At 45.9% G+C, this 19,932-nt stretch overlaps 3 protein-coding genes across 5 annotated transcripts; all 3 read right to left on the bottom strand.

Annotated features, from left to right (window-relative positions):
* Nucleotides 1–504: 504 nt before the first annotated feature.
* LOC123057047 (uncharacterized) lies at nt 505–2,363 on the bottom strand. Its single transcript, XM_044480217.1, has 3 exons — nt 1,223–2,363; nt 835–1,126; nt 505–734 (listed from the first exon to the last, which is right to left on the bottom strand). Exons 1-3 carry the CDS (start codon nt 1,352–1,354, stop codon nt 505–507), a joined length of 654 nt encoding a protein of 217 aa, XP_044336152.1. The 5' UTR covers nt 1,355–2,363.
* A 4,819-nt stretch (nt 2,364–7,182) lies between these two features.
* On the bottom strand, nt 7,183–12,482 carry LOC123062726 (uncharacterized). 3 transcript variants are annotated; one of them, XR_006429841.1, is made up of 5 exons: nt 12,041–12,480; nt 11,397–11,595; nt 10,325–10,523; nt 9,713–9,832; nt 7,183–7,242 (listed from the first exon to the last, which is right to left on the bottom strand). XR_006429841.1 is itself a non-coding variant. In XM_044486363.1 (2 exons), exons 1-2 carry the CDS (start codon nt 12,128–12,130, stop codon nt 11,374–11,376), a joined length of 312 nt encoding a protein of 103 aa, XP_044342298.1. In that variant the 5' UTR covers nt 12,131–12,482; the 3' UTR covers nt 11,089–11,373. The 3 variants fall into 3 exon arrangements, 1 of the variants encoding a protein (XP_044342298.1); XR_006429840.1 differs by having other exon boundaries at nt 10,325–11,595; nt 12,342–12,480; XM_044486363.1 differs by lacking the exons at nt 7,183–7,242; nt 9,713–9,832; nt 10,325–10,523 and having other exon boundaries at nt 11,089–11,595; nt 12,041–12,482.
* Nucleotides 12,483–14,895: 2,413 nt separating this feature from the next.
* On the bottom strand, nt 14,896–18,599 carry LOC123062725 (uncharacterized). Its single transcript, XM_044486362.1, has 8 exons — nt 18,325–18,599; nt 17,964–18,077; nt 17,241–17,546; nt 16,472–16,667; nt 16,139–16,343; nt 15,501–15,634; nt 15,372–15,410; nt 14,896–15,278 (listed from the first exon to the last, which is right to left on the bottom strand). The coding sequence occupies exons 1-8, from the start codon at nt 18,495–18,497 to the stop codon at nt 15,084–15,086; spliced, it is 1,362 nt and encodes a 453-aa protein (XP_044342297.1). The 5' UTR covers nt 18,498–18,599; the 3' UTR covers nt 14,896–15,083.
* Between the last annotated feature and the right edge of the window lie 1,333 nt (nt 18,600–19,932).

Raw genomic sequence — 19,932 nt, 5'->3', positions numbered from 1 at the left:
AATATCATTAACAACTTATCATCATAATACATCATCAACTCTAACACATTGTACCACATAATAACAACTTCTCATCATCATCATTGTCATAATCAACACTAACTAATTATTCTTAATACCTAGGACCTACTCATCTCTCCTAGGTAAAATACCATAAAAGAGATAAATCGGTCCATCTCCATAATGGAGAATGGAGATAAACCTATCTCACACTTGTGGCTTGCACACAATCATGTTGTCTCCAATTAGTTGCGTGTGCGCTTTCATCACTTTGCTCCATTCTTTGATTTTGAGCCTTCCGTCATTTGAAGAAATCGAGTATGTATTATAGTAAGCTTTTGAAGGAGTTGATCGTAAGTTAATCATATGCATATAACCTTCGGTAAACAGCATGTAAGGCACAACCTCCTTCGGGGGCCTCTATTGAAAAACGTAATAATAACATTTATAGTTAGCAATGTAATTTATATACTTAAGAATAATGTATGCAATAAAGTTACATCCTTAACAAAATCTTACCAAGTTTTTGGCAATGAAGTTACCATCATGCAATTTATGCACTAGTGGCACGTATCGAGTAAAATTTGGGAGGATAAAATGATTGGTTTTAAAGGCCTCAACATCATCTATGAATGAGACAAGATAACCTTTCTCCTCACAATTAAGCTCGGAGTCATAGCTGTAGTATGTCCTGTCTACAGCCTCTCGAGTATTTTTGGAAGATACGAAATAAGCTGACAATTATAAATAAAGATGTTTAGTACCGATGAACACCAAATATTTTAAAATTAACAATAAATTACTTCATTTAACAAATTAGTTTGACAAACTCACATTTAGGCAAAACTGAAGGCATATCCACATCCACCCAGATATCGATATTATCATCATCATCTTCGGGACGAACATCAAATGTTATTTGCATACCCTCGTCAAATCCATATGAGTTGCAGAGAGCTTCCCAATTAGAGCAACCGAAATGGGAGTGATTGTACATATTGAACAGCTTAACCAGAAACACATAACCATGTTTAGTTCTTAAGTGAGCCCTCCTCGTCTCCGTATTCTCAAAGTCTTTGAAATCGAGCTTCTGCAATACATATGGTCTTGCATGGCACGGGGTGTACTAATCGAATTGAAAAAAAAATCCAGGAATTAAATGTTGACCAAAAGAAGCACAAGTGGTGATATTAATTACGATGAAATGCTTGTCGTTGTGTACCGTACAAACATCAAAGGTCTCGTCCAGCTTCACGATGAAAAACCTATCATTTTGCAGGTGAGGATAGTCGTCGCACAAACCCCGGTCATCGTAGCAATAATCGTACTCCGGGATCCTATCATCATCAGACATCTCCTGTGTTCAAAATTTAAAGATTAAACTTCTGAATATTCATCACGGGTTGACTTTCAGTCTGTCGAGTCTTCCTTGAAAACTCTCATCTCATGTGGTGTATATGGTGGGCACTCCCTCTCTGATATATTCGACCGTCGGTGATGCTCGATCCTCCCTTCGTCCCCAAGTGCATTACACCAAATTGTCGGGATTCTTCATCTCTGACATTTGCGACCGTCAGTGATGGTCGACCATGTGGGAGGACGAGAGAGCCCCACCAGCGTGGGCACTGACCAGGCTTCGCCCGGCCATGCCCTCTGGCGGTGCCAAGGAAGGATGGAGGTGGGGAGGGAACCGGCAGGGGCCGGAGTTGGGCGCGCCAGTGCAGCTAGAGGAGCCGCACGGGAGCGATACTTTTTTCAGGATGGGGAGAGGACATCACTGAGTGGCTTTTACAAGGGGCATTGGTTGTTGATTCAGTAAGATAGCATCTATTCTGGGCTCATTGTCGCATGAAATCCCAGGTAGGCAAAAATACAACTGCACTTTCGCTCACTGTTGATAAGAGAATTTTCCTTAAGCTGCAACCATACGTTCAGTCATCTGTCGTCAGAAGAGCAAAGCATAAACTGTCCTCCAAGTACTATGGTCCTTACACAATCACCGAGGAGATTTGTTATTTGGCTTACCAACTTGAGATTCCTAGCTCCAGCAGAATACGCCTTCTATTCCATGTGTTACACCTGAAATTCCCTTCTCATCATCACGTATCTGCTGCACATCCTCCTGCTGATGCTTTGCTTCAGGTTCCCGGTAATTGCTATGCAACTTGGAATGGAAGGAACGCCCACTAGCTGCCTTGCAATTGCTATGCACTAGAGGTTGGTAGGAAAGCATCTGATAAACCCTGCTCAACAGTTGTGAAGATTCTGAAGGGGCGGAGACTGAAGGTGTCGTTTTTGGTCTGTCAGTCTGTCCTCGTCTCACGCTACGTTTTTGGCACATCAGTTTATGACGCCCTAGGGCAGGAAATTGAAGCTCGCCATTTTTGGTTTGTCTCTAAACTGTATCCAGTCTTCAACGATATTAATTACACGGAGCGAAAGGGAAAGTCTTCAAGCTCGTCATACATATCTCTTCCAACGGTCACAGGCAGTGGGCCCACTTTCCGTTTCCAGATGGAGACCCTCAGCAGATTCCTTCAGTTTACAGCCGGTCCTCCTTCCTTCCTTCGCCTATAAGAAATCGCGTTCCTTAGAGAGACTAGGAGAGAGAGAGAGAGAAGGCGCCGGGGCCATGGTATTGCCACCGTGGCCGCACGCGCCGGAGGTCACGGAGATGCACGTCTACGGCGGTGGGAGAGTTCTCCTACGCGTCTTCCACCACCGCAAGCCGTGCCATCTCCCGAGCTCCCTGCGCATCCACGGCGACGTGGTTGTGTCGCATGGGAGGCGCAGCATCGGGACCCACGCCAACTCGCCGGCGGGGTGGAGCATCGATTCCTCGTTCGATGACCGGGCGCCCTTCGACCACCGCGGTAGAGGTCGCGGATCCTGCTGTCTTCCGGAACTACGAGGCCTGCCGCGACCTCATCCACCGCATGCTGGCCGACGGGCCGGTTACCGGCGACTACGATCTCGCCCCCGCGAACTGGGGGGCCATGATCACCCGCAAATGGACTACGCCAATGAGATCGGCCGCAAGATTGGCAGACTTGAGGGAGACACCCTGCGCTTCGACATGACCTCCACTTGCCGTCACTGCTGGTATGTTTGGTTTTCAGCCATCCACAGGCCCTAATCCGCGCGTGCAAAGAGGCCGACGCTGCTGCAGGAGCTCTCGCGGCACCAGGAATGTGCAATTTGCCATTTGGACTTGGAGACTGGTGACGAGGAGATCGTCAGGCTGCCGTGCTTCCACGCCCATGCCTTCCATACCCCGTGCATCAAACAGTGGTTCTATCAACAGTCAAAGTGCCCAATTTGTCGGCGTGAGGTGCCGGATTACTTCGGCTTTAGATTCTGTGATGAAATATATACCAGATCCCGCCGAACAAATTTATATAAATTCTTTAGATGAAGATGGATTAAATCAGTACTAGTCCATAGATCTTGCATTCCTATCAAAGATGAGCTGAAAGATTTAGATGAAGGTTCTATCAAAGACGAGCTGTTAATAGATTACATAGCCGATCGATGACAATTCATATATTTTATATTCTGTAGCTGAAGATGGATTCACAGTGAGCATATTAGTCTATAGATCGAAAATGAACATTCCTGTGTAACATATGCGAAAATGAGCAATTGAATTGTCCTTCCGAGGGATAACATGGTATGAATGAGTGGAGGATTTTTCACAAATTTCAGCGTGATGATTTCTTTTTATCAAACAGTTTCAGCTTGTTTCTTTCAGTTCTTTTTTAAAGCATCAACTACTAGAACATAGACGATACGCACACACCCTGCACAGAAAACACTTAAAGGAAGGATCTTTCTGGAGCTTCGTAATTGACAAAATCACCACGTTTGCCTTTCAAACCATGGGAACATTTCCTACCACAGGAAGAACAAGTTCTATATGAGATGGATAACAGAAACAGATACAAATCCTGATATTTGATAATTGACGAGATGGGGGTACAAGTATCTCCACAGGACCTATGTTTGGTTCTCTTATTCCTCCAATCCTAAAGCTCAAGATATTAGTGCAAGCACAAGTCTTCACTTTTAAAACGGAGTTTGTGGGTGTATGATCGCTTTTCGTAGTACGACGCTGCTCTTCCCTAGGTTTGGTCTCTTTTCTTCAACCTACTTCAATACTTCAAATGGGTTTGGAAATCCAGGATACTAGATAATTGAAGGCGCGCGTTGCCACGCCCGTCTATTTATACGATAAAATGATAAAGAAATGTAAATAAATGCCACATAAAACACATTAAATTTGCATAAAGTCAAACATATATATTATTCAAGGGAAAACTCAAGGTTCATGGATACAAATTGGCTTGGTATATGACAGCATACACAACAATGTTCACGGACTACAACTAATTAATACCAAGACATAAACAGCAGAAAAATAAAAATGTATGGCTCCTGGAGAGGTAATAGTCCAGTCATCCAAAGACTCAGCAGGAAAAATGTATGGGATTAAAATGGATCCTGGAATAAGATTCCAGATGGTGACCAAAAACTTATTGCAATAAATACGAGGAGAGCTATAAGAGGAATTTTTGCCCTATATATCCTTGACAAAGCAAATTAAATTTACCGAGTGTACTTTGTTTCCCTGTTTAGCATCCTCTGGGTATACTTCTATCAAATTCATTGAGCATAATGCAATCCCAACAAAATGTAAGTTTGAGAAGGCAAAGATTCTAATATCACAAATAAAAAATGGTATGATCAGCGAGATATAAACCAATATAAATATATCAAGAACAAATTAGACGTGGATGTTTCCTTGTTATATCTGTCAAAGCACACTTCATCTGTGTTATCCATAAATTAGGAAGTAACTTGAAAATTTTGAAAGAGCAAATCAACTCATGAGATTACCAACAAATAGCTAATAAAGGAATGGGATATGACGGTGGGAAATCATGACAGCCATGCACTCAATCAATAGACTGCAAAATTGTTTTCTCCAACAGAAAGCAACATATATACCTTACAGCAAATGTGATACGCATAACAACTGTGTAATAATTGAATGGTAAAAACAGGAAAGAACCTGGTAAAATTCAAGCATGAAGACAAAATCTTTGTAAGGTACAAATTGTCAGGACCCCGACTCAATGCCACATCGATCTAGCATGTAACACCTCATATCACTTTGCGGCCTCACGCACGGTATTCCCACGGGTGTCGCCTTACCTTTGCCCGGGACCGTTTGCGCCTTTTGGCACACGTATATGACAGTATCGCTAGCATCCATATGATAAGGAGCCCGGGCTGACATGGCTAGTCGTAAACCCAAAGCGGCACAGACTTACAGGGACAGGCATCCATGACCCAGCATCGAACGTGTCGGTCATCAGCGAGTGAATCCAGGCTGTAGCACTGGGCTAGCAGGACTCCGATGAACCGGGCTGTAGCGGGCTAACAGGACTCCGGTATTCACCGCGTGACATTTCCCCGAAGGGACAGACACAGGAACGAAGAAGGACACATGCCGGCCAGCCTAAGTGTTCCGGAGCAGTAGCAAGCTACCATGGCTCGGTGGAAACACTAGGAGACATTTCCCCGTAAGAGAGGCTACTAAAGATAAACAACTAGATGGTCAGATCCCACACATACCAAGCATTTCAATAACATACACACAATATGCTCGATATGTGCAAATACAACATGGCATCACAACATGACTCTATGACTCAAGTAATCTATTCAATAGGCTCCGAGGAGCGAGATATTACAAACATGGGTCTCATGACCCAACATTCAGAGCATACAAATCAAGCACAAGCGGAAGCTATCATGTCTGAGTACAGACATCTATAAATGAAAAAGGCTGAGAAGCCTGACTATCTACCAAATCCTGCCGAGGCACAAGATCGTAGCTGAGGTAACAAGCTAAACGTCGAAGACCACGCGGAAATACTAGTGAGACTGAAGTCTCTCTGCAAAAACATAAAATAGGCAAACGTGAGTACAAATGTACCCAGCAAGACTTACATCAGAACTATCTACATATGCATCATTATCAACAAAGGGATGGTGGGGTTTAACTGCAGCAAGCCAGCTTTGACTCGGTGGCTATCCTGAACTACGACTGCGAGTAACTTTTTTGAGGTGGCGCACACGAGTCCACATATTCACCATATCAATACACCACTATGGATCCGCTCCCGTCTCCCTACGAGAACGCCATCCATAGCACTCACGCTTATCTTGCGTATTTTAGAGTATCCACTTTCACTTGTCTATGAACTGATATAAGCAACCCAGAAGTCCTTTTCCGCGGACACGGCTATTCGAATAGATTAGGTTAACCCTGCAGGGGTGTACTTCTTCACACACGCTCTCACCACTTACCGCCGTTTACACGACATGTACTCGGCAACCTTCAAGCGGAAGCCCAACGTGGGTGTCGGCCACGACCTACCTAATCACCTAAGTCTCTAGTCCAGGTTTATCGCCTATTCGGGTTCCATCCATGAGGAGATCCGGCCGGAGTTTCGCTCACAGCCCCAAACGATGTGAACAGGGTTCCCGAGACACCAAACGGGCGCCCGGTACACCGTGCCACGTGCCTACCGCATCACAGCCCACCCCTACGGTCAGCGCTGCCCACGACCTCCAGCATACTACAAACACCAGAAACTACTTGCAACTCCTGGACAGAGGACAAGGGTGATCAAGAAGCCGAGAGGGTCCATTGGTTTCGGGCCCAATGCGTGGTAGTAGCTGAATCATGGATCACAAACACAGAACTCAGTTCCTGAGGACGGCTGCAATGAGACAACCCACCATGTACTCCTACATGGCCTCTCACCGCTACCTTTACCAAATCGTGTTCACACACTTAGCTCACACACAGTAGGACAGGTTCACACGCCTCTGATTCATCCCCGATGAATCAGACCTGACTCAACTCTAAGCAATAGCAGGCATGACAAACAAACATGAATGAGTAGGCACATCAGGGCTCAAACAACTCCTACTCATGCTAGTGGGTTTCATCTATTTACTGTGGCAATGACAGGTCATGCAAAGGACAAAGGGGTTCAGCTACCGCAGCAAGTAACAGATGAATCGGTGTTGTCCTAATGCAGTAAAAGAGAGCAGGAGCGAGAGAGTAGGATTGTATCGGAATGAACAAGGGGGTTTTGCTTGCCTGGCACTTTTGAAGATAACATTGAGTCTTCATCAGTGTCAACAATCACATCATCGGTATCACGTCTATCGAGAGGGGACAAATACCGGCAACACAGAAGGGAACACAATCAATGCAATGCACAATATGATGCATGATCATGACATGGCAAAATGAATGTGTTTTGAGCCAATGCAACTAGCAACAGATTAAATGAAGTTGGTTTGAATACAAGATTCAAATTCAAACTCCATATGTGATTATTTAAATGCCCTTTATTTGATTTGTGCTAAACAGCAGCTATAAGTTGTTCTAACATGCATGAAAATGGTACAGATGGATTCCTTGAATTTTTCTGATAATTTTTCATATATAAATTATTTAATTTGGAGTTACGGTTAATTTTCTATGAATTTTAGAAGTTTATATTCATTTTCTGGAATTTCAGAATTAAATTAAATCCAGAAAACATTACTGCGTCAGCATGACGTTGGCATGACGTCAGCAAGTCAACAGGGGCCGGCTCGGGTCAAACCTGACGTGTGGGGTCCACACGTCAGTGACACAGGGGCTAATCCCGCGTTGACTCGGGCTTTGACCCGCTACGGGGCCCGCTGTCAGTGTCACAGGGTTAGTTAGCAGGGTCATTAGCCCTAACGACGACGCCACGTCAGCACGCCGGAGACCAGCCGACGGCGACCACAGAACACGGCGGGGCACGCCGGACTTGCGCTAGAGGCGTCAGTTTGGCGCGCTGAGGGCACCAGGGGATGGCCCTTGCTCCCGCGCATCCAGAGGACCGAGTGGGAGGTCGTGGGGTCGCCGGAACTCATGCCGGCGACGAGCTTTGGCGGCGATGGTGTTCGGTGGTGCTCGGGCGCGTCGCTACGGTGCATCAGTGAGCAAATGGAGAGGCTGGGCAGCACCTGCTAGACATGGGGAGCACTAAGAGCAGCTCAGTGAGGCCAGGGGAGCACGGAGGCTATGCGTGCAGCAGCAATGGCGGACGGTGGCTTCGGTGCTCGTGGGGAACGGCGCTACGGCACGGAGGGGAGCATGCTGAGTTAGGGGAGAGGGTCAGTGACTCACGGCGATGACGAGGGGACGCTCGGCGAGGTCGGGGACGGTCCGGAGCCGGCGAATTTGACGAAGATGGCCGGCGGTCCCGAGGTTGAAGAAGGCATCGAGGGCGGTGTTGTGGCACGTCCGGGGCCTCGTGGCTCGTTGAGGAGGTAGAGGGAGGACCGGCGGAGCTTCCTGGGGCGTCGGTGAGCCGTGGGGTGGCCGGTAGCCACGGTGGCTCTCGTCGGTGGCGGCGGCTCCGTTCGGTCGCGGGAGGGGAAACAGAGGAGCGAGGGGAGGGAGGTCCAGAGAGCGAGGGAGAAGTGAGAGGGGGTCGGGGCTGCGTGGCGTCGCGGGAGGGACCAGGGAAGGAGGAGGCAGCCAGGCAGGGAGGAGGTGGCCTCCTCGGCCGCGCGCGTGCGAGCACGCAGCTGCTCCCACTGGCAAGAGGAAGACGACAGGGGGGGAGTAGCGGTGGCGGGCTGGGCCGGCTGGGCCGGTTCTGGTGGGCTGCAGGGTGAGGCCAGGTAAGTCCTCTCTCTCTCTTTTATTTTTTTCTTCTGTTTTGTTTTATTTAATTTCGTTTTGCCACTGTTTTGAATTTTAAACAAATTCAAACAATGCCAAAAACTCCTCTGAATAATTTTATTTGGCTAGATGGACTTTTCCAAAAGCTCATAAAATATTTCAGGGGTATTTGAAATTATATTCTAATTATATGAATATAATTCAAATTCAAATAGCTAATGATTTAAATTCAAAGTCCCAAAAATAAATCCTTAAAAATGTTCAATATTTTGGTTGGGACCAGAACCCTTACCAAAAATTATCAAACATTTAAGAAGAGCCTTTTGGAGCAATGAATGAGATTTCTAGGGTTTTTGCCCCTCTTTTATTTAGGGTTTTGAGGCTTCCAATATTCCTCAATTCAAGTTTCAAAAATATAGACATGATGCACACATGAAGCTAGGCTAGAGCAATGCCAGAAGCTAGGGATGTGACAACTCACCCCCACTAAACAAGAATCTCATCTCGAGATTCAAGCGTAGGGTAGGATGAAGGGGAAACGCAAACTAGTACAATCTTCACGATCCAGGGTGCACTTCAGTTGAACGTTGATTCATTCACCATCATTGTCTTGATGTCTTGTTTTGAGAAATCCTGCCAACATGACATGGAGGGAAGGAGACTCTAGAAGGGTCGATCTTCTTGAAGATCGAACAACTCACGGAATGAGACATAGGACCATCTCTCGGGTTAAATTATCAAACATTTAAGAAGAGCCTTTTGGAGCAATGAATGAGATTTCTAGGGTTTTTGCCCCTCTTTTATTTAGGATTTTGAGGCTTCCAATATTCCTCAATTCAAGTTTCAAAAATATAGACATGATGCACACATGAAGCTAGCCTAGAGCAATGCCAGAAGCTAGGGATGTGACACAAATATCATGAGAAGAAACCCATATAAGATGTTCTGGCTGATATAAATACATACCGAGAATCATTAAAGAGAATATCAATTTGGGGCTGAGCGGATGCTTCCACCTGAGTGTCTACATCCAGTTTGTTGACAGCGAAGGGCTCTGGACACTAATTGCCATTATTTAAGAGTGAGCTGCAGCAGAACAAAAGAATTAATCCTACCAACTAATTCACAATGAAATCTCACATTTAGGATAGATCATGGTCTTAGTTTTTCGAACAACCATAAGCTATCACATATACCCCACAACTTTGCAACAATAGGATGATTTGAGTTTTAAGAACTGATAGTATTTAGTAAAAAAATTGAAAAACTTTGTCTTTTAGTACTATATCATGTGAGATAGTTACAGTAGATTGTAGAGAGATCTATGATTTGAGTGTATTTGGCTAGTAGTCGTACTGGTTTCAAGGGCTAAGTGGCAGATAGATTCAAGTACTCCAGTTTATTGATTTCATCTAGGGAGGCTGATCGATTCAAGAAGACATCATCAAATATGTTTATTTATAAGAACCCAATTATCAGTGCTGACCAATAAACACTTGAACCAGATAATGGAAAATTAACCACTGATGAGATTGCGCATGTGATAGGATTAAAAAAATGCGCTTGTAATTGGGTTACCAGGGTCGCTTCCCAGACTTGAGGATGTGCGCATCATAGCACAATGTGATTGACTGGAGCAGAGATGCGGGCGTGGTCCCTGGCACACAAATCAACAATTGGTGACCATCTAGTCAACCGCCTAATGTCATAACTCCATCTACCTTCTAGGAAAGTAACATCATTAACCCAGGGATCAAAGTAAGACGACCTTACTGACCTGCAACCAAGGAATAATGCGGTAGATGAGATTGTCTAAATCATGACAGGATATTGTTTTAGAAAATAATGCATGAGTAGTTCTTATTTTTCACAAGAGTTGATAAGTCACAACAATTTTTAAAATTTCACCAAACCTCCTTCAATTATTTTAAAATCACACATTATAAGTTATATGTGTTCAATTAATCATCTATCCCACTGGAATTACAGGGATCGGGTTTCCTAGGAAATCTTGCAAGCAAATTTGAATTACGACATAGTGTATGCTTTGTTGCTGATTTCCTCCATAGGACATTCTGTAACAACTCAACAGAAGCAGTTACCTTTGCTTCACAAGATTACAGTAACCTGTAAAGTTTATATGGTACACTCAATTAACACCACAATAAGATGAGCAAATAACAAAGGAGGAACTAAAACCATGAAAGGTATTTTGGATCGTAGGGCGTAATAATGTTATGTAATGATTAAAATGCAATGACATAAGAAAATATTTCCACAAGTGAGTAGACATGATAAGAACTAAGGAGTTGCTTTGCTGTACTAAAAAAGACTTTATTGTACTGCTTTCCCTCTGCAGAATGAATTGTATAAAGTGGATGTAATCAACAAATCAAATGACCAGTTAATTACTATGCAAGCCTATGTATTATTGCTAAATAACATGTTTTATTATCCTTAATGACTGTGCTGTCAGGATTCTCTATAGTAGAAAATCCCTCATTTCAACTATTTAAATATAGAAGAGTGTTCATGCCATCAATTTTGAACATCTTTTAGTGCATCATGATCCAACAAATAAAAATGAGTCAATCATGTGAGCAAAACTGGGTGGAATCTAGCTCATCTTAACAAATAAAAAAGAGTGTACGCATCGTCGTCGCTGATGCTGCCGTCTTCGTCCTTCTTGGTGGACTTGCTGCCTCGGATAAATCAGTGCCTGCTGTCAAGATGTCCAACGTGACATTGGAAATATTTTCGTTCTGCTCCTCCAAGGCTCCAAGTACATGAGCAGGCATGTACTGATGATGCTGCAGCTGCTCTTCCCGAACTCCACATGTAATCACCGTCTGTAAGGGGGGACACAATACCACTACATTAATTAGCACACTTGAAATATTTTGCATACACTTGTACTACCTGACTGAAGCATTGAAACTTTTAATAAACGCCCGAATCATCGCAGAGAGAGAGAGAGAGAGAGAGAGAGAGGTACATATGTTTTTTAAGCCAGTCAGAAACACAACTGATGCTGAAAATTTGTGTTCTTCGAAAACAAAAATTACCAATGTCCTACTACATCGTGCAGTAAACATGGCCATCGATTCTAGAAACCGAATCCCCAGCCGTCCCAGCGATCAAGGAATGAATCGCGCTCGCAGAACCAACAGGACTAACCAAGTAACCAATCCCCACGGGAACAAGAGAAAAACAGAGTAGCGCACTGCACACAGGCGGAGCCAACCGCTGCCACGGGTGGTTAGATCAGAGCAGAGAAGAAAGAGAGAGACACACCTGCTCGATGAGCTCCATGGGCGTCAACCCAGGCTGCCGCGCTGCCGGTGCGTCCCCACCGCCGTCGATGCCGGCCATAACCTGCAGCATGTGGGCGCAGGTCCAGTGGCCCGACCGCTCGCCCCCACGCCTCAGCCTTGCCGAATCGAACCCCCTCCGCAACCCCGGACGCACAAATCCCCCACCCTCACTCCCCACGCACACGACGCGTCATCTAAATACCTAGGTCGCGCGAGGCACGATGGACGTCGATGGATTTCTCTTAACGGTGAAGAGCACGTGTGCGATTTAGGATGGTTACCGCCGCTCGAGGTCGAGGACGGAGGAGTAAGATCCACTGCTCGAGGTCGTGGTCGGCGGCGGCGGTGGTCGAGGTCGCCAGAAAGAAGAGGAGACGTCGGGGGGAGGAGGCGCTGCGAGAACGAAGTAGCTGTGAGACGGGTGCGTGAAACGAACAGGGTTGGGTGTATCAGTGGGCCGTGCTTACCCTCTCTAGGCCCAATCAACCAGCGTAGTCGGATTTTTCCGCCGGAGTAGCTGCACAGGAGGCCCAGGTCGCCATAAACTGCGCTGAAACAAAGATCGGACGGCCAGAAACGATCCAAACCCGAAATCCGACGGCCAAAATGGCTAAGGACGTGAGAGAGCTCGGTTTAGCCTCGGTTATACTGTGCTAAAATTACAACGACAATGTTTGGTGTGTCTCCTGTGTGACTTGACATTTTAGGCCTAGTTTGGCAACAACGTTTTTTCAAAACCATGGTATTCCAAAATCTAAGTATTTCAATACATGGGCAATAAATACTTTAGTTTCTAAAAACCATAGTTTTTCTCAGTTTTGATAAAACTGCCGAGGTGTTTGGCAAGTGGCATTTTTTCTCGGTTTTCTTTGGTTTGCATCGACTGTTACGTTGTTGCATGCATATTCAGCTACACTCAGGGATCAGCTTGTACTAATAGCCACCGTATGCATTCAGCCTTGCACGAGCATGTCCTCCTAGATGTTAAGATCTGTAGTAGAGTTATCTCTTGTAATCAGTCAAAGACCAAGGTAATTAACACATGCACTGAAGGTCGACGTTTGCAGCGTGTACGTGTACGTCCGCCTCTAGCCGAACGTATCTCGATGGGCTAGCTATCGATTTATGCATCATAGGCATTGATGGCCAGAAGTTGGACACAAAAGAGATCAAGCAGCAAGCGCTTTCTCGGTTTTAAAAAAAGAGGTCAGGGGAGTGCGGCGTTTCGGTGCCCGGGTGCATCTGCACCCGCTCAAAAAAAATTCGTAAAAAAATCAGAAAAATTCAAAAAATTCCGAAAAAAATTGAGGTGATGGACAATTTGATGCGTGAGGTGCGTCCCAATTTTTAAAACATTTGGACTTATGTGCAGCTCTCAGCAAAAAAGACAAATCAGACCAAAACAGTATATGAACAGTACACATTTTTACAGACCTCCGATTTGTCTTTTTTGCTGAGAGCTGCACATAAGTCCAAATGTTTTGAAAATTGGGGCGCACCTCACGCATCAAATTGTCCACCATCCCAATTTTTTTTGGAATTTTTTGAATTTTTTTAGTATTTATTTTAATTTTTTTGGTGAGCGCAGGTGCAGATGAGCTCGGGCTCAGATTTGGATTTTCGTCTTAAGCCTTCTTTTTGCTTGAAAACCAAACGGGCAAACATCAAGTTTTGGTGAGTCGTTGTATATATGTCCATCTGGTCGGTGTTCTCTCCTTCAACGCGTCATGCATAGATCAGACACAGTTAGAGCATCTCCAATAAACAGTTTAAACGTAAAAATACCTAACTTTTGAACCGTCTGGGGCAAGCAACGCTACTCCAACAGACGGTTCATATGTAAAAAAATTGGACCGCGGCCTCCTCGTGATGTAAAATACAACATCTCGCGGTGCAAATTTACATCACGAGATGCATCTGGTCCAAATTCGGTGACCACCTGCCAACGCCCAACCGCCACTTCATTTCATTTCACAGCCGCGCCTGTCCACCCGCCCGAACACCAGTCGGGCGGATCCGCCACCGCCACCGCCCAAATCCCCGCCGCCGTCGCCGCCACCGCCCCAAATCGTCGCGCCGCCCTCGCCCCCGTCGCCTCCCTCGCCGGAAGCCATCTCGCAGCCGCCCGGGCGCCGCCGAATCAGGAGGCAGCCGCGGTGGGATTCGGCGCCTCCGGCGGTCTGGCTGCCCATGTAGGCCTCCGCCGGGTCCTTAGGCCGCCGCCCACCGCTGCTTGCTGGCCCGCCCCGTTGCCACCGCCTCCCGGCCCCGCCGCCGCCCCGCACTGACCCTGTCCAGCCGAGCTGTCGTCGCTGCTGGCCCGTGCAGCGTGCCTATGCCGCTGCTCGTGGTGTTCGCGTCGGCTGCTGCCCTCCTCTGTCGCTGCTGGCCGGCAAAGGAGCACATACCGGGGAGCTCAGGCTCCGGCCATGGCGACCACGGACGAGCACGGGAGCGGTGGCAAACGACACCGATCGAAGGGGAAAAATAGGGGGATTGGGAGAGGAGCTCATCACGGGGAGGATGGCGCGCTCGGGGAGAGCTTGATGGCGACAGATTTGACGAAGGCGGCCGACGTCCCGAGGTTAAGAAGACGATCAAGACGATTTTACATCTTCATTTTGAACCATCTGTTGGAGTTGCTTTTTTGGACCATCAATTTGGACCATCTATTGGAGTTGAGCTTTTTTCGGAGCTTCAAAACGCACTTTTTAACGGTCCAAATTTTACATCTCTGGTTTTGGACCGCCAAATTTTAGACCATCTATTGGAGATTGCTCTTATGTTATATTTGACATACCCAAGCAGTCGATAAAAAAAATGGATACGAGGACGAGCAGCCATAACCAGTACTGCCATACACACATAATAAAAGCCGTACATATAACAATCTTCAAACCAAATAAGCATTCGATCAGCTTCTTCTACAGGCGACACAAAATAGCTTGGTATCGAACGGTTTGCTGATAGGAACCATCTAGCCACAAGAAAGTGCAACATAACTCCGGGCAGCATCCTTGGTCTTACATTAGCGCCACTCTAAATCTTTCTACGGCGCTAGCATCGAGGATGCCATAAGTGGTGCAAAGGTTAGGATCGCATGGTCCCATGATCGAATTCATAAAACGTTCTACTTCCTCATCGGTGGCCTTGGTTGCTCCGAAGTTCAACTTGGGTGGTTCCATGAGTCGCGCCACAACAGTTGGATCGTCAAGGCCCTGATGGAAACAAATGCACAAGCAGGAATTGATCAACCAACTAACCAACATCATGTTATTATATACCTAGCACACAAGATGAAGCGTCTTTACCTTGAACATTTGTCTTACCCTCGCTTCCTCAGCCTTCCACTGTAAAAGACGTTCATTCAATTAAAAACGAACACAGCAACAGAAAATGTCAAACGCCAGCTTACCAGGAAATAAAAACATCACACTTACGTCATCCATAGTCTCTGCGACCGCTATATTAGGACCAAGACATTCTCCCTTCAAGTTGCAAACCTTTGAGTGACCACCAGCATATGCATCAGCATTGGGGTGCTTCATATTACTTTCACAGCCGTAGCATTGACCTTCGTTTAAGGAAAGAGAGGAGATAAGGACCTTTAAATAATGATAGCTGATTAAGTGAAGGTAATAATACACATGGATGTGCATGAACTTGTTTGAGATATCACAATGCAAAGTTCAAGGATAATCGATAAGATGACACGAGGCACAAACAAACAAACAGGTCAATTCAGAGATCATACACTAAAGACATAAACGTTTAAACTGTATTTTAGTAACACATGATAAGAGTATAAAGTACCGTTATCAAAACGGTCAACCATGGAGACCTTTAAATAAAGAGAGGAGATAATGACCTTTAAACAATGATAGCTGATTAACTGAAGGTAATAAACTAGTTTGAGATATTACACATGGATGTGCATGAACTACTTTGAGATATTACAAGAATAAAATCCCACGAGGCACAAACAAACAGGTCAACCATGATAAGAGTAAAAATACGGTTTGAAAGAAAAAAACGTTTGAACTAAATTTCAGCGACACTTGATGAGAGTACAAAATACCGTTATCAGAAGGATCAACCATGCAGGTACAGCTGACCACCAATTTTTTGTCTTCTCCTGGCATACGTTTGACTTCAGAAAAGAATAGATTGTCGGCGGTCTTTGCTCCTTTGGTCCTTGTAGTGAAATTAATATGGTAGTAGAGGCAGTTGCCCTCATATATTACTTCGTAGCACACAACATCTTTAACTTCAAACGCAAGATCCTGAGATAAGAAGAATGGATCCCATCAGCGACTAGTTGTTAGATGAACGAATAGGACAGTCGTATAACACAAAGCAATACAGGTAGCATGATAAAGAGTAAGGACAGGAAGGAGGACAAAGAGCAAACCTTGAAAAGATTGTGATCCTCGTTATACTTGTCCACCAAAGCTTGAACCAGCTGGAGCATCCAGCAACGGCTTTCATCAACCGGCTCAGATTTCACGTACATCTTCTTTGAGCCATCAGGCCAGAAAAGAGAGTCCCGTATACCCCTCTCAACACTAGCCTTACCCACTTCATAGAACTCAGGTCGCTCCTCGCACCTAGTTTAGATCAGAGATTCCTTCATGGTTAATATATTTTACTTTCACAAACAGTGGAGTGTACAAAGAGGTACTGGCTATAGTTTCAATGCTATCATCCGGAAATAGGATTAGGGACAAATAGTATGCATGCAGGATTGTTTAACAAGGATCAAACAGCTCGCACATGTCTTCTGGCGTAGCTCATGACATTAATCGACCAAAACGAAAGAGACCTACATACAAAATTACAAAGTGGTAGCACATATAGCATCTATATTAATTTGACGCACTACTTCAGCAACTCTCTCACAAATATAGTTAAAATGTCTCCTTAACTTGAAGTGGTCTCAGAACAGGAACTTAAAAATTAAGGCAGTTTGGTGCGTCATTTTGTTTCTTCTGTATGTATGAAAGTACCAAATTTTCTATAATCTAACTAGGGTTCATTCGTTCTTCTCCTGATTAATTATGCAAAAACTGTAATCACCTTTGGGGCTTAAAACATAGAAGGAAAAAGCATTAATTGGAACTTGTTTGACTATATTATCAATTGCAAGCGTGCACGCAAAGAAAAGAGTTGAGAAAGTTTACATTATTGGATCCCGACGGTCATGAAGATAGCGATCAATGGCATTGTTAACTTGCTCTAAGCTCTGAAATGGCCCACCCACATGAGGATATGTGTGGAAATATCCATGAAGATCGATCCTGGTGTAAAATGTGAGCCCCCAATCACACTGGTATCGGACCCAAATGGTGTCACGCTGAGAGGACGAGGACGTGGCAGTGATGGACAATCCCTTGAATGGTGTAACATCAACCAAGTTGTTTGATGACGAGACGTCCAGCTGCTGCAGCGTTTGTCCGGACGCAGACTCAGCCACATGCTCCTGAGACCTGCATTGGAACAAGCAGTTTCGATGAGCAAAACCAAATTATCTTAGGTGGTGAATGAATAATCCATGGTATCATCATGGCAAAAGGTCGATAAGAGGCCTGAAATCGGTGTGAAATGCGGGCTGGATAGGTTAGTTGTTGCTAACTTTTGCGCTACGGTATTGGGAAAGCCAAAATTTGGCAAGTCTAGTGATTGGTTTGCCAAACATCGGCTCAAAACCAATTGGATGCAAAATTTTATTGGCGAGGAAAAACATGAACAACACCAAACCAACCATCCTGTACAGAAACCCTTGTTATCCCAAATCCTCCATCGATGAACGATCCAAGCAACAAGCCTCCATTGACAAATGAAACAATTTGACTTGGACTAAACATGATGATATATAACAAGAGGGGGAGGCTGAGTGGCCATACGGCAGTTGGCTGTGCTGTTTCTGAAACAAATTGGATAACAAGGGAAGCCAGGTCCATGATGACGGCGATTCCTCCAATGCTGTGGCCGGCTTTTGCTGCTCATCCTCCCCGGAGCTGGAGTGAAAGAAGCAGGCTGTTAGGAGATGAATAATCAACATCAATGCAGTCTGGATCTGCTTGATGAAGCATACAGAGACTTGTGTGTGTGTGTGTGTGTGTGTGTGTGTTCCAGATAAAATATATTATTTCTACGGAAACTGAGAGACCCAAAACGAAATCATCTACCGGTGCAGCATGAATCCTACGCAAATATGAGAAACCGAAAGAGAAAGGAAAGAAGCGGTGGCGACGATGGTCATACTGGTGCAGCGAGCGGAAGGCGTCCATCAAATCAGGAGGCGGGAGCACGGGCGGCGGCAGGTCGCGGAGACTCGTGGATCCACTTGCTCGTCCCGTAATAGGGGTGCGGAGGCGTTGCACGGGCACCACAGGCTGTCGCCGGGAGCGTCGCCCCCTTGCGCGGTCGGTGGCCATGACGGAAGAAGGGGGTTAGGGTTTTCCGGGGAGAGGAGGGGAGGGGAACGGAGGAGAAGCAAGATGGAAGGAGGTCGACGGTATGGTATGGCCCACTTGTCATCAGGATACATACACACACAGTTCCCCGAGGCCCCGACGCAACGCTCTGGCAAACGGGCCGGGCCCTATCTATCTATCTATCTATCTCCGACGCCATCCATGGTCAGGTCCATGGACACGCCGGCGGCGACTAAGGGCATCTCCAGCCGTTGGTCCCCCAGGACGCATAAAAATCGCTCCCTGGGGCGAGCCGGCGATGCACTCGGCGTTGGGAGCGATTTTGTGCCCAGTCGTCGCGCCCAGGCATTGAAATTGGCTCACTTTACAGCTCAATTTCGGCGAATAAACGACCCATATGGGTGAGAATAGGCCCATATTCGGCGTGGTTTCGCCGTGTCTCGGCGTTTAATTATCAACACAATTATTTCTTATCACATATTTCATCACAGAAAAATCAAATACTTCAACAAAATACTACAACAACAAATAGTTCAATACAAATTATATTGTTCAACAAATAAAAACTCGTATTTCATCACGAGGCGTCCCCCTTGAGTCTCCATAGGTGCTCAATCAGATCTTTCTGCAGTTGATGATGCACCTGTGGGTCTCGGATCTCCTGACGCATACTGAGATAGGCAGTCCAAGTTGCCGGTAGCTGGTGATCAACTTCGGCTAGAGGACCCTGCGTGTAGTATGGTTCAGTGTCAAACACTGGGTCTTCTTACTCGCTCTCGATGATCATGTTGTGCAAGATGACACAGCAAGTCATGTGTGAGTTCCTGTATAACCAAAGAAGGAGTGCCAAATCCAGAGATCATGTGTGGCTACCGTCTCAAGCACCACACTGCAACCGCCTTTGGCGCCTTTGTACATCCCCTGCCAACCAAATGGGCAGTTCTTCCATTTCCAATGCATGCAGTCGATGCTTCCAAGCATCCCAGGAAATCCTCTTGCTGCATTCTGGGCTAGGATCCGAGCAGTGTCTTCCGCATTGGGTGTTCTCAAGTATTGTGGCCCAAACACTGCCACCACTGCCCGACAGAACTTGTAGAAACACTCTATGCTGGTGGACTCGGCCATGCACCCATAGTCGTCGAATGAATCACTGGGAGCTCCATATGCAAGCATCCTCATCGCTGTCGTGCACTTCTGGATGGAGGTGAATCCAAGAGCGCCAGTGCAATCCATCTTGCACTTGAAGTAGTTGTCGAACTCCCGGATGGAATTCACAATCCTGAGGAAGAGCTTTCGGCTCATCCGATAACGGCGCCGAAATGTTCTCTCGCCATGAAGTGGAGCATCGGCGAAGTAGTCGGAGTAGAGCATGCAGTAGCCTTGCAGACGATGTCGGTTCTTTGCTTTCACCCGCCCCGGCGCCGAGCCACCTCGC

The sequence above is a fragment of the Triticum aestivum genome, chromosome 3A, assembly GCF_018294505.1.
Source record: "Triticum aestivum cultivar Chinese Spring chromosome 3A, IWGSC CS RefSeq v2.1, whole genome shotgun sequence".
Classification (NCBI taxonomy): Eukaryota; Viridiplantae; Streptophyta; class Magnoliopsida; order Poales; family Poaceae; genus Triticum; species Triticum aestivum.
The sequence above is the reverse complement of the archived record's forward strand: the minus strand, read 5'-3'. Positions and strand labels throughout refer to the sequence as shown.